The 13,737-nt window shown below is 55.1% G+C and overlaps 1 protein-coding gene across 3 annotated transcripts in view; it reads right to left on the bottom strand.

Moving 5' to 3' along the window:
- OTOF (otoferlin) overlaps positions 1-13,737 on the bottom strand; it is a gene marked incomplete at both ends in the record, with an annotated part of 78,284 nt that overhangs the window by 54,080 nt on the left and 10,467 nt on the right. The window contains 3 exons of one of the 3 annotated variants that reach the window (XM_082276672.1): positions 604-690; positions 3,435-3,646; positions 8,447-8,546. In XM_082276672.1, coding sequence (XP_082132798.1) covers positions 604-690; positions 3,435-3,646; positions 8,447-8,546 — 399 coding nt within the window. Of the gene's footprint in view, positions 1-603; positions 691-3,434; positions 3,647-8,446; positions 8,547-13,737 lie in introns of those variants that run through there. The other 2 variants (XM_082276674.1, XM_082276673.1) reach the window with 2 other exon arrangements.

The raw sequence follows: 13,737 nt of genomic DNA, 5'->3' as shown, positions 1-13,737 counted from the left end.
TGGGATGGGATGGGATCGATGGGACAGGATGGGATGGGATGGGATCAATGGGATGGGATGGGACAGGATGGGATAGGATGGGATGGGATCAGTGGGATGGGATGGGATATTTTCCAATGGAAGGGACCTACAGGGATCACCTGATCCAACTCTGCCCTACCCCAGGCTGATCCAGTGTTAAATCCATGAGCCCCTCCATGTCCTTCCTGCCATCCTTTATCCCACAGAAATTCAGGAACCTCTCCCAGAATTCTCCTTCCTGTGAGCTGAGCTCATCTTGGGATGATCCCTGGGTTTTCCCTGAATTCCCTTTTCTTTCGGCTCCTTCCCAAACTCTTTTTGGCACTCCAAGAAACACCACAGCAAACAAACCTTCATGCACACACAGGGAACTGATTCCCATGGGAATGGCTGATCCCGGGATCTGGTCCCAGCCAGGACCCCCATCTCTGTCCGGGACCCCATTCCAAGGCTGCTTTTCTGGCTGTTCCATCACTTCTCCTCCCCACCGGCAGCCCAGGAATGGGAATTCAGGGACAATTCCTGTGGGGGATCCATCGGGAAAAGGCAGGAGCAGCACAGCACTGCAGAGCCTCTCCCTACCTCGTGTCCAGGGATCCCTGGCTCAGGGAATCCCCCTCTCCCAGGAGCTCGTCCTCGCTGTGGAAATAGAGCTCTTCCTCTTCCATCCTGGTGGGAATACTGCCAGCATCAGCTCTGTCCTTCCTGGGATTCGGGATTCCAAAATCATGGAATCACCGAGTCCTTTGGGTTGGAAAAGCCCTCGAAGCTCATGGAGTCCAACCATTCCCAGCACTGCCAAGGCCACCCCTGATCCATGTCCCCAGGTGCCACATCCACAGGGATTTCAGTCCCTCCGGGGATCGGGGCTCCAGCCCTGGCTTGGGCAGCTGTGCCAAGGCTGGAAAACCCTTTCCAGGCAGGAATTGCTCCCAAAATCCAACCTGGATCCGCCACCCAGGACACGGCTCTGCACATCCCATGCTTGGCAAATCCCACAACTCCTCCTAAAATGGAGCAGCCACAGCTTCTCTGGGAATTCCAACCCAGCCCCTCCCCCCCCTCCCAGCTGGGAATTCCTTCCCAAGATCCCACCCCAAGCTCCCCTTTCCCACTGGGAAGCCATTCCCTGCTTCCTGCCCCTCCAGCCCTTTTCCCAAATCTCTCTCCAGCTCTCCTGGAGCCCCTTTAGGCTCGAGAAAGGACTCCAAGCTCCCCCTGGATCCTTATTTTTTTCCTTTAATCCCATGGAGCTGCATCCCACAGGATTCATCTGATGAGAAACTGGAAAACCCATCCCAGAGCCATCCCAGCAGCATCCTCCAATTCCCTGGAATCCACGAATCCCAGTTTTGGTGGGAAGAGACCTCAAATCCCACCCAGTCCCACCCCTGCCATGGGCAGGGACACCTCCCACCGTCCCAGGCTGCTCCAACCTGGCCTTGGACACTCCCATGAGGGACGGAGCATCCATCGTGCTCCCTGCATCCCCAGATTCCAGTGGCGCAGGAAGGATCGGATTTCCCATCCCAGACAGCCTGACCCCCACTCTGAGCCATGCCATTCCTGGCTCCCTGCCCGGCATCCGCCTCTTTAATCCATTGGCACATTCCCGCTCAGCCTCGTCCCGGTTCGCTGGGCCGGGAAATAAAGCTGCACTTCCAATTTGTTTGAAAATTCCCTGGATTCAGCCCAGTTCCCACAGTTAATGAACTGCCTTGGAGGGACGCGAGCAATTAAGAGGGATATTCCCTCTGTCTCCATCCATAGGGAAAAAGCCGTTTTCCCCCCTTTTTTTGGCCACAATGAAGTGCTAATCCCGGATGGAATGTGATCCAAAACAGGATAACCCTGAGGGGGAGAAATGGAATGGAAAAAGCAGCTGATTCCAAGGGCTGTGTTTGGATTCACAGCTCCGGGCTGGGCTCCCCATGTGGATTTAGGGATTTGGCTGTGCTGGGGGAGTGTTCGGACTCAGTGCGCTCGGAGGGATTTTCCAGCTGGAATGGTTCTGATATTCCATGATTCCATGATTTGGGAGTACAAGGATTGTCCTCCTTTATCTATCACTGTGGAAGTGGTTGGTCCGTGAGGAGCAGACAGGGAATGTGGTGATCCCGAGGGAGCCGTGGGTGACACCAGGACCCAGCTCTGCCCTCACCGTCCCCCTCTCCCACTTCCAGAGTCTCCCCTCCATCTCCATCTCATTCCTTAAGAATTCCAGCAACTTCAGGGCTTTGACGTGTCCCCCCTCTTCCAACTGTTCCCTTTTCCAATGGATTCAAGAGCTCCCAGAGTGGAGACCCACAGACGAAGCCACCCCAGAGAACACAACTCCAAAGACTGCGGAAAGCTGCCTGAAAATCCATCTTGGCATTCCATGAATGCCCTTGTGGCTGCATATCCTGGAATTACAGAATCCCACAAGCTGGAAAATCCCTCCCGGATCATCGAGTCCAAGCTGTGCCTGATCCCCCCCTTATCCCCAGCCCAGAGCACTGAGTGCCACCTCCAGGAATTCCTTGGACACCTCCGGGGATGGGGACTCCACCACCATCCAAAGATGGAGCCCTGAGTGTCCATAGGCTCCTGGAAAACTGGTCCCAGCTCGCCCTTTATCCCTGTGGAGTCACCTGCAGCATTCCCACTCACTGGGCTGGGATTGCAGCTGGTTCCAGCAGCTTTGTGCCAGGGAATGTTGGGATTCAGTCCCTGGGATTGTTCTCATCCACGGGCAGATCCCCTGAGCTCACAAAGACACCCAAGGGAAGCTATGGATCCTTAAATGGATGGAAAACTGGAACAACATCCCTTGGAAGAACTGGAGGTGTTCCCACCTGCCACCACAGGATTCCTCAGGAATTCCCAGCGGGAATCGCCTGGTGTGGGATTTCACTTATCCTGGGGAGGGACTGACATCCCAGCGACTGCCCTGGGACCTCAATCCTGGGAGCAACATGGACTCCATGGACACCTGAGATCCCACATGGACTTAATCCCACCAGTGAGGTCCAACCAGGAGCCAGACCCTCCATCCCTCGGGATCTGGGGAGCCTGACCCTCCATCCCTCGGGATCTGGGGAGCCTGACCCTCCATCCCTCGGGGTCTGGGGAGCCTGACCCTCCATCCCTCGGGGTCTGGGGAGCCTGACCCTCCATCCCTCGGGATCTGCATGGAATGACAATTTCTCTCCCTGTGGTCCAGTCTTAGAAGTCTCAGCTCCAGCTGTGGAGCACCAGGAGCTGCCGGTGGCCGCCTGGATCCCACCCTCACCTGGAGCTGTTCCGATGGATCTTCCAACGACAGGAGATGCCCCCTGGAGCAGCACTGGGATGCTGCTGCCCTTTCCCAACAATCCAAGCCGTTCCAATTCCCCCCCAATCCCACATCCAAGATCTCCGCATCCCGTTACCTCCTGAAGCTCCTCTCCATGGATTGCTGGTTGGATTTCCCAGGAGAGACGTCGGAGCCGTGCCGGTGGCCGGACAGGAGGCTGTCGGTCTCCAAGGAATACCTTCCATCCCCCTCCGAGTGCATGCTGGGCGTCTCCAGGAATTCCTTGTCATTCCAGGTGCCCACCGTCCCATCCAGAGCCTGGTACCGGATCTCTATGGAGATGCTGGTCTGCAACACAGAGAGACACAATCAGCGCCCATGGAATATCCTGGGAAATCCAAAAAGCGGGAAGAGCATCAGCTGTTGGATGTTTTAGCCTTGCTGATCCCAAAGTTTCTCTGTTCCTGGATACTTGGACAGCAGTTTTTGAGGGATCTGACCATGGTCCTGATTCACCGGCAATTCCCGGTGCATCCCGGACCAGCTGCAGCAGAGCCAGGAGACAGGAAAAGTCCGGAAGAGCCGCAAGCCCTTGGAGCAGCTGAAGGCACTGGGAGCAGATGGAGCCGGGTCCTGGTGGGGCTTTGTTCCCTGCTCCACCATTTTGCTGGGAATTTTACCCTGCGATGCTGCTAATCCCTGGATTTGTGGTGCTTTACTCCAGCCTGGTCCCATCTCCAGGCAGGGCAGGGTTTTTTTAGGAATGGGCATTCCTGGGGAATCTTGGATCAGCCCTGGTTTGGATCTCCCAGCCTGGCCATGACCAGTCCTGGTGGGGCCCGGGGACAGGAAGGGGCCTGGCACTGGCTCTGTCCAAGCTTCATCTCAAGCTTCTTATGGATCATGGAATCCTGGAATGGTTTGCGTGGGAAGGGACCTTAAATCCCATCCCGGTCCAACCCTGACTCTTCCCATTATCCCAGGGTGCTCCAAGCCCCGTCCAGCCTTTCCTGGGACACTTCCAGGGATCCAGGGGCAGCCACAGCTTCTCTGGGAATTCCAGCCCAGCCGGGAATTCCTTCCCAACATCCCACCCCAAGCTCCCCTTTCCCACTGGGAAGCCATTCCCTGCCTCCTGCCCCTCCAGCCCTTTCCCAAATCCCAGCTCTCCTGGACCCCCTTTAGGCTCAGGGAGGGGCTCTGAGGTCTCTGGCTCTAAACCCAGCCTGGAGCCACTCCAGCCATCAGCGTCCTACAATTCCATGGAATCACAGCATCCCAGGATGCTTTGGCTGGGAAGGAACCTTAAGGATCATCCCATCCCAACCCCTGACCCCTTCCCCTGTCCCAGGGTGCTCCAGTCTGGCCTGGGCCACTCCCAGGGATCCAGGGGCAGCCCCAGCTTCTCCGGGAATTCCAGCCCAGCCCCTCCCCACCCTCCCAGCCGGGAATTCCTTCCCAAGATCCCAGATCCAATCTCTAATCTAAACCTCCTTGGATGAACCAACTCCGAGCAAGTTCCTCTCCCTTTTCCATGTGGCCGTTCCCAACTTACTCCAGGTTGCAGCAAATTCAGGTTTGGAGCTTTCAAGCTTTTTTCTACCTAAATTCTTCCCTTTATCTCCCTAAAATCTTTCCCTGGATTCGAAATGGAATCAAATCCATCAGAGTTCATCCCGCTGCCTTTGCTCTGGTGGCCAAAATCCTTCTAAAAGCTGCGATTTGGATGAAGCAAATCAGGGGGGAAAAAGCCAGAAAAAAAATCCCTCTCCTAAGAAATGTCTCTTTTGAAAAGCCAACAGCCGCTGCCGAGATCAAAGTACAAGGGAAAAGCACTTTTCCACCTCCACTCCGCTTCCATGGAGAAATTATCTGTTCTTTTGGATTCAAAACCAATGGATTTGAGATAAAAACACCGGGGGGGGGGGGGGGAAAAGAAAGACAAAAAAGGGGAAATTTCTGACAGAAATCCTCCTTTTTCCATGTTTATGTGTAAGAGGAGGTGCTCCCCATCCCCCCTCCCTCGCTCCAAACAAGGGGATGCTGGAAGGCTGGAAAATCCAAGATTTGGGAAGGTAACAACAGTTCCACGGGGATCCTGTGCATTCTGCACGTGACAGCCGAAGGGTGACTCAATCCCAGCTGGGAACGGAGCTGTGGGAGAAGGTTTTGATTGATTTTTCTTCCTTTTTTGGCCAAAATCCAAATTTGAGTCATTCATACCCAATTTTCCCCCCTGTGACCCCCTGAAGCTGTTTGAGAACGTCAAAAAAAAAAAAAAAAAAAAAAAAAAAAAAAAAAAACCAGGAAATGAGGAGCAAAACCAAGGATCAACATTGGAATATTGGGATTTTCACATTTTCAAACCTTTGGGGTTAAAATCTCCTTTCCCAGCTGGATTTGGGAGTTAAAATATCCTTTTGAGGCAGGAAAAATTAAGGATATAACAAAGTGAAAGATCTGTGGGATGAGTGGGATCATCCCTTGGAAGGGCAATTAGGAGGTGTGGGCTGGAATTAGGAGAAATTCCCGCTGGAAACAATGGAATGGGAGAGAAAATGAAGAAGGAGAAAATCCCCTGCTGGGCTGGGGTGGGGGTGGGGCGGGGGGTTGATCTTTTCCTGGGGATTTTAAATTGATTTAAAATTGATCTTAAATTGATTTTTTATGGATTTTTTTCCCCCCCTAGTTCTTGAGAAAAAATTAATTCAGAGCCATCCCAGCTTTTCTGTTGTAGGAGACCAGACATGGCCGGAATTTCGCTCCTGGCTCTGGCATTCCTGGAGTTTTTAATCTCCTGGCCGAGGCAATAAAGTCAGGAGGGAGGATGGGAGCTGCCAGGGATGGTTCTCAGCCAGCCCGGAGAAAGGAAAACAATTCCAACCTTTCCTTTGGGTTCCATTATGGAAAAAATGAGGCTGTTCCCAGAAACTGCCTTGGGAGGGGTGGGAAAGGATTTCAAAGCTCATCCCAATCCAATCCTGACACCTTCCCACGATCCCAGGGTGCTCCAGCCTGGCTTTGGACACTGCCAGGGATCCAGGGATTCTCTGGGAATTCCAGCCCAGCCCCTCCCCACCCTCCCAGCCGGGAATTCCTTCCCAACATCCCACCCCAAGCTCCCCTTTCCCACTGGGAAGCCATTCCCTGCCTCCTGCCCCTCCAGCCCTTTCCCAAATTCCAGCTCTCCTGGAGCCCCTTTAGGCTCAGGAAGCGGCTCCAAATATTCCCTGGATCCTTCCCTTCTCCAGCCGGACATTCCCAGCTCTCCCAGCCCTGGGAGCATCTCTGCGGCCTCCTCTGGCCTCTGACTCTGCTTTCCCACACCCTTGGATCACATGGAAAATCCCTCAGGCACCTCCTCGCCTGGAATCCCATAATTCCCACCCCTCTGGGAAAAGCGGGATGAGACCCGCCCCACCCCCCGGCCCAGTCCAGGTGTGGCCCCCTCATCCCGAGCCCCCATCCCGAGGAAAAGCTCCCCGCGTGCGGAGCAGCCGCCGCCTCCCTCGCTGCGCTCCCATCTCCCGGGAGCCGTTTCCCATGGAAACGGAGTTTTGGAACGCGCTTGGAAACGCAGCTATTTCTGATCCTGATATCCAGCCCCGGGGCTGCCATCAAAAATCGGCCTCCCCCTTTTCCCGGGAAGCCGCCGCCTCATCCAGCACCGCGGACAGGGGGAGATGCGCGGAACGCTCGGGATTGGCAGGGAGGAGAGCAGGATTGAATTAAGCGGCTTCTCCTGGGGGGATAGAGGGAATGAAAGCCATAAAAACAAGGAATACGCTCCTGAGGAGGGAGGGAAAATGCAAAGGATGCAGATCGGGGAAGAAGTAATTCCAGCTGCTCTCTTGGGATACCGGGAAGTTGCCTGATTAAAGTCACGCTCCAAAGGAGAAAAATCACACATTTTTAGGATCCTTCGGTGTCACGGAGGGCAGAGAGGAAAATCAGAGAATGGGAGTTAAACGCTCCCAAATTTCTGATGGCAAAATAATGAGGGCTTTGGAATGAAATAACGGGGATGAGGATGTGCCTGGCCAGGGCTTGGGATGGAATCCCGGAATCCCAGACTGGTTTGGGTGGGAGGGGAGCTTAAATCCCATCTCATTCCAACTCTGACACCTTCCACGACCCCAGGCTGCTCCAACCCGGCCTTGGACGTTCCCAGGGATCCAGGGACAGCCACAGCTGCTCTGGGAATTCCAGCCCAGCCCCTGCCGCCCCCGCCCAGACAGGAATTCCTTCCCAAGATCCCATCTATCCCTGCCCTCTGGCAGGGGGTGGAACTGGATGAGCTTTAAGGTCCCTTTCAACCCAAACCATTCCAGGATTCCATGCTAAAGGACACTCAGAATCCATTCAGAGGGATTTTTATGGAAGTGGGGGATGGAAAAGGGAGGAAAAGGGAAGGGAGACCCTTCCTGGAATGCCGGGATTCCGAGTGAAGTCCCTTATTCCTTAAATTCCTTCTCAGAGAGGAGCTGGGTGTGAATGGATCCAGTGTCAGGCTCCGGAGCCAGGCCGGGAGAGCTGGGAATGTCCGGCTGGAGAAGGAGCCAGGGAAACCTTGGAGCCCCTTCCCAAACCTAAAGGGGCTCCAGGAGAGCTGGGATTTGGGAAAGGGCTGGAGGGGCAGGAGGCAGGGAATGGCTTCCCAGTGGGAAAGGGGAGCTTGGGGTGGGATGTTGGGAAGGAATTCCCGGCTGGGCTGGAATTCCCAGAGAAGCTGTGGCTGCCCCTGGATCCCTGGCAGTGTCCAAGGCCAGGCTGGAGCAGCCTGGGCTATTGGGAGGTGTTGGGATTGGAATGGGATGGGATTTAAGCTCCTCTCCCACCCAAACCAATCTGGAATTCAGTGATTCCATCCTGGGCTCCGGTGGTCCCTGTCCATGCTCGGATCAAACCAGATCCATTCCTGCTTTTCCCCATCCCGAACTTCCCACACTTTCCCAATCCAGGCTTCTCTGTGCACCCTCTGGACACCCCCGGCTGCCTCATCCCTTCAGACCAGGAGTAACGGGATCAAGGCAAGGCTGAGGACCCAGGTGGGAACACCAATACCCCCGTTCCCACAGATTCAGCGGAGACATGGACACGTGGATCCAGGAATGATGGGAATGTTGTCTGTTCCCCCTGGAGACCCACCTGAATGGCGGAATTGTTGTCATCGATGAGCGTGTCCGTCACCTCCAGCTGCCCTTCCGCCACCACCTTCTGCAGGACCATCCGGAACGTCCCGATGAGCCTGAGGAGCAAAGGACAGGAAATCCTGGGAGCTTTCACCCACCAGGATCTGGTTCTCACGGGAAAAGGGCTTTGCTGGCCAAGGAGCTGTGCGGGGCTCTGCTTCCCGTTTTGCTTAGGGAGAGGTGAGATCCCAGATCAGGGCTCATCCAGGAGATGCTGGAAAACGGAGAAGGTGGGAGAGGAGCCGTTCCAAGGGAATGCTGTTGGGATAAGGAAAGAAGGAAATTTGGGAGCCATCAGTCTTGAATTCCTGGGATGAAGCTGAGAGATCCCAAACCAGCCTTTTCCATCCGGAATGTCCTCCGTGTTTTCCATGCTGGTGACTCAAACAAGGACCAGGGACTGTCCCTCATCTGTCTGCACCAGGACATGGAACCACGGAATGCTTTGGGTGGGAATGGACCTTGGAGCTCATCCCATCCCACCCGATTCCTTCCACGATCCCAGGTTGCTCCAAGCCCCATCCAATGAGACGAAGGAATTGTTCCCAGTATCCAACCTGAACCTCCCCTGAGGCCGTTCCCTCTCCTCCTGTCCCTTGTTCCCTGGGAGCAGATCCCAATCCCATCTGGCTCCTCCCTGGGAACTGTGGCAAGGGAAAAGGTCCCCCCGGAGCCTCCTTTGCTCCAGCCTGAGCCCCTTTCCCAGCTCCCTCAGCCGCTCCTGCTGCTCCAGCCCCTTCCCAGCTCCGTTCCCTGCCCTGGACACGCTCCAGCCCCTCCAGGTCCCTGCAAGACTTCCACCTCCATCCCTCATTTTCCACACTCCATGCACGGATCAATCCCAGCCCTGTCTCCAAGGTGCCCTGCAGGACACGGAGCAGGGAAAGTTTTCCTTTGTTTACTCCGTAATTCTCAATCCAGAAGGAGCAATGCATCCCATGGAAATCTCCTGCTTCTTCTCCAAGATGGGGAGAAAGCGGCTGGATCCACCTGGATTTCAGGGTTTGGAGAACAACGTTATTCCCTGTTTGCCAGAGCAGCAGCTCTTTTGTTGTGGAAAGTATTCCTTGAGAAAAGGCTGGGGCTTATTCCATGGAATATCCTGAGTTGGAAGGGACCCACGAGGACCATCCAGGCCAATTCCAGCTATTCCTCAGGAGTGGAGCCTGCAGGGCTCTGGATTCCTGCAGGTGTCCCTGTTTTTTAACCTGTTTGGAATCCCAAACATTCCCAGGTGTGGTGGTGGCTTCCCTGCTCCTCCTGGATCCAGGTGGATCCAGGAACTTTTGGCTCCCAGGTGCTCAATGCCCAGAGAGACCTGAGGAAAGAACAGGAATTTCCTCCTGGAATGTCCCCCTGCAGAGCTGCTCCAGCTCCAGGATCCAGCATCGGGATGTGGAGCTGATGGAGAGAGTCCAGAGGAGGCCATGGAGCTGCTCCGAGGGCTGGAGCTGCTCTGGAGCCAGGCTGGGAGAGCTGGGAATGTCCGGCTGGAGAAGGGAAGGATCCAGGGAATCCTTGGAGTCACTTCCTGAGCCTAAAGGGGCTCCAGGAGAGCTGGAATTTGGGATAAAGGCTGGAGGGGCAGGAGGCAGGGAATGGCTTCCCAGTGGGAAAGGGGAGCTTGGGGTGGGATGTTGGGAAGGAATTCCCAGCTGGGAGGGTGGGGAGGGGCTAGGCTGTAATTCCCAGAGAAGCTGTGGCAGCCCCCGGATCCCTGGGTTGGATGGGGCTTGGAGCAGCCTGGGATATTGGGAGGTGTCAGGGTTGGAACTGGATGATCCCAAAGGTCCCTTCCCACCCAAACCATTCCATGAATCCATGACAAAAGCAGGCAACTCAGAGCCATTCCAAGCCCTGCAGCAGAGGGCAGGGAGATTGGGAAGGAATTCCCGGCCGTGAGGGTCGGGAGGTCCTGGCACAGATTCCCAGAGAAGCTCCTCTCCTTCCTCGGATCCTTTCCCAGCCGCTTCCCCCAGCAGGATCCGAGCAAGACGGAATTAAATATTCAGGACTCGTCTGTGCAGCCGTTCAATTCCAAGTGTTCCATAATTCATCAGGGCCCTGCTCCCTCCCTTCCCCGGCACTTCTACTGATGGAAAAAAGGGACATTTTCTGGGTCATCCGTAATTTTATCAGCCCGGAGCAGCAGCTCTGGTTTCCAACCCCAGCCAGGCTGGTTCCGTACCAGGAGCTCGCTCAAATCCCGGGATCAGGGAGTCCGGGATGCTCCAAACCCCAGGACCCACCAGGCTTTGCCCTCGTGGTGCATCCCAACTTCCAGGGATGCCTCCTGCAATTCCAGGGACATCCAGGGGTGATGGTGAATCCCATGAATCCGGTCAGGCTTTGCCAGCACTGAAGTTTTCCAAAGGCAGGAATTCCACCTGTCTGTGCCAAGAGCATTCTCCAGTCCAGGAAATCCCATTTTCCCTCTTCTGCTCCCTCAGCCCTTGGATGCTGTTTGATCCATGGGCAAGTTCTGCTCCTGAAGCCAGGGAGAGGCTCTTTTTTGGGAATGGCATCATCCATCCATGCCTCCATCCATGCCTCCATCCATGCCTTCATCCATCCATCCATTCCATCCCTCCATCCATTCCATCCATCCATCCATCCATTCCATCCATCATCATGGATCCATCCCTCCATTCCATCAATCCCTCCCTCCATCCATCCATCCATCCATCCATCCATCCATCCATCCATCCCATCCCATCCATCCCTGTGTCCATCCCTGTGTCCATCCCTCCCTCCTTCCATCCATCCATCCATGGATCCATCCATCCATCCCTCCGTGGATCCATCCATGGATCCCTCCATCCCTCCATCCATCCCTCCCTCCCTCTCTCCGTCCATCATCCATCCATGGATCCATCCATCCATCCATGGATCCATCCATCCATCCATCCATCCATCCATCCATCCCTCCATCCATCCATCCATCCATCCATCCATCCATCCATCCATCCATCCATCCATCCCTCCATCCATCCCTCCATCCCATCCCATCCATCCCTGTGTCCATCCCTCCCTCCTTCCATCCATCCATCCATCCATCCATCCATCCATCCATCCATCCATCCCTCCGTGGATCCATCCATGGATCCCTCCATCCCTCCATCCATCCCTCCCTCCCTCTCTCCATCCATCATCCATCCATGGATCCATCCATGGGTCCATCCATCCGTCCATCCATCTGTCCCTCCCTCCATCCCTCCATCCCTCCATCCTCCCTGGGAACTGACAAGAACCAAATCCTGGCACCTCCATCCTGGTTTGGTCCCCACTTCCAGACATCCCTGGAAAGGTGGGATAAGGAAAGCGGATGGATTCCACAGCTTTTGGCCCCTTCCCAGGGAATTCTCCTGCTGAACCCTCATGGAAGTGTCCAAGGCCAGGTTGGACGGGGCTTGGAGCACCCTGGGATAGCGGAAGGTCTCCATTCCCATTTGGAACCTGCAGCTTTTCCATGGATGTCCAAATCCCTGCTTGGGCAATCCTGATTAATTCCAGCTGCTTCCTCTTGTGGCTCCCGCCTGGAGCTCGGAGCTCGCTCCGGAATGAGGAGCCTTTTTCCCTCTCCAGCCAAGTTGCAGCTTCATCTGGAATTGTGGGACTCCCTGGAATTAGAGCTTCCAAAATCGCTTCCCTCCTAATTATCCCCTTCACTCCACTTGCAGGAGCCCGTAATTGCTCTGGGTTCCTTTCTGCCTGGATAACCGGGAGAAATCCGGGACACTCCAGCTGCTCCAGCTCAGCAGCCTCCGGATAGTAAAAGTTGCCCCAGCCGAGTTTCTTCACACTTTTCCTTCAGGAAAATTCCCATTACATATAAATGGATTTTTCTTTGAGAGACAAGTGGAGTAGGATAACAAGGGAAGTCGGGTCCGGGTGTGGGAATATCCTGCCAGGCAATTAATTCGGGATGAGATTCCGGAAGCGGCAGTTTGGGTGCGTTCGGCTCGGTGTCGCTCCGAGTTTTGATCCAGAAATGAAAAGTTCCACAAAATCCGACGTGGCCGGAGCAGAAGGGGCCCCACACGAGGGGCTGCAGGCAGGGATTGGGCACCGAGGATTCCAGCATGGAATCCTGGAATGGTTTGGGTGGGAAGGGCCCTTAAATCCCATCCCATTCCAACTCCAACACCTTCCACTATCCCAGGCTGCTCCAAGCCCCGTCCAACCTTTCCTTGGACACTCCCGGGGATCCAGGGGCAGCCACAGCTTCCCTGGGAATTCCATCCCAGCCCCTCACAGGCAGGAATTCCATCCCAAAATCCCATGTAACTGCTCCGTGTGGGGAGGGCAGTTGGACAAGGGGGAACCCTCTGGCTCCGGAGTTCATTTTTCCCATTCTCCTGTTCCGGTACCGGATAATTTTCCGCGGAGATAATTTTCCCTCTGGAGACACGAAGGGCTTGAGCTGTGCCAGGATCTCCGTGGCTGGAGAAGAACAAAGGACAGGACCAAACTCCGCTTCCATCCCGGAGACTCCGGGGATGGATTAAACCCTTCGGAATCCGGCTCTTTGTGTCCCTGCCGGGTAACGGAGCAGCTCCCGCCTCTTCTCCATAGGATCGGTTTTCCATAGGAAAATCCTCTGTGCCCCCTGCTCCGGGTTTGGAATGTGGCTTTGGGCCTTTGGCCGGATCCCATTGCTGCTCCAGAGGAAAACAGGGACACGGAGGAGACGGAACCCCCCGGGAGCAAAAGCTCCTGGGTTTTGTGCACGCTCCTGAAGGATTGGGATCTCTTCCCAGTGTTATCCCTGTTTTCTGCACGAGGAAAATCTGCTTGGAAAGGCTGGTCCAGGCTGTCCCAGAACTTTGGGAACGGGAGCACAGGGATGGTATTCCATAGCCACTGGATCATGGCTGCCTCTTGGATTCATTCCTGGTTGTGCCTCCACTTTTTTCTGGATCTTCCCCTCTCCTGAGTGTGATTCCCATTCCCACATGCCTCAGGAATGTCCCATTGCAGCTTTTCCTGCTCAAATCCCAAAAATCTGGGATCTCAGATTTCCTCCATCCAGCCTTTCCCAGGGCCCAAAACCACGGGAAAACATCCCAGGAATTTTCTCCCATCTCGGAGGGATTCTGAAGGTGTCCCAGAGGAGCATGGAAAACAACTGAATCCCAGCAGGATCCCGGTGTTCCCACCCAGCTCATCCCGCCTCACACCAGGATTTTCCGGGATGGGATCAGATGGATTATTCCATGCCATGGGAATCTCCTGGGTTTTCTGCAG

Source organism: Coloeus monedula (genome assembly GCF_965178545.1).
Source record: "Coloeus monedula genome assembly, chromosome: 2".
In the NCBI taxonomy this organism is placed as follows: Eukaryota; Metazoa; Chordata; class Aves; order Passeriformes; family Corvidae; genus Coloeus; species Coloeus monedula.
This window is presented reverse-complemented; position numbering and strand designations above follow the sequence as displayed.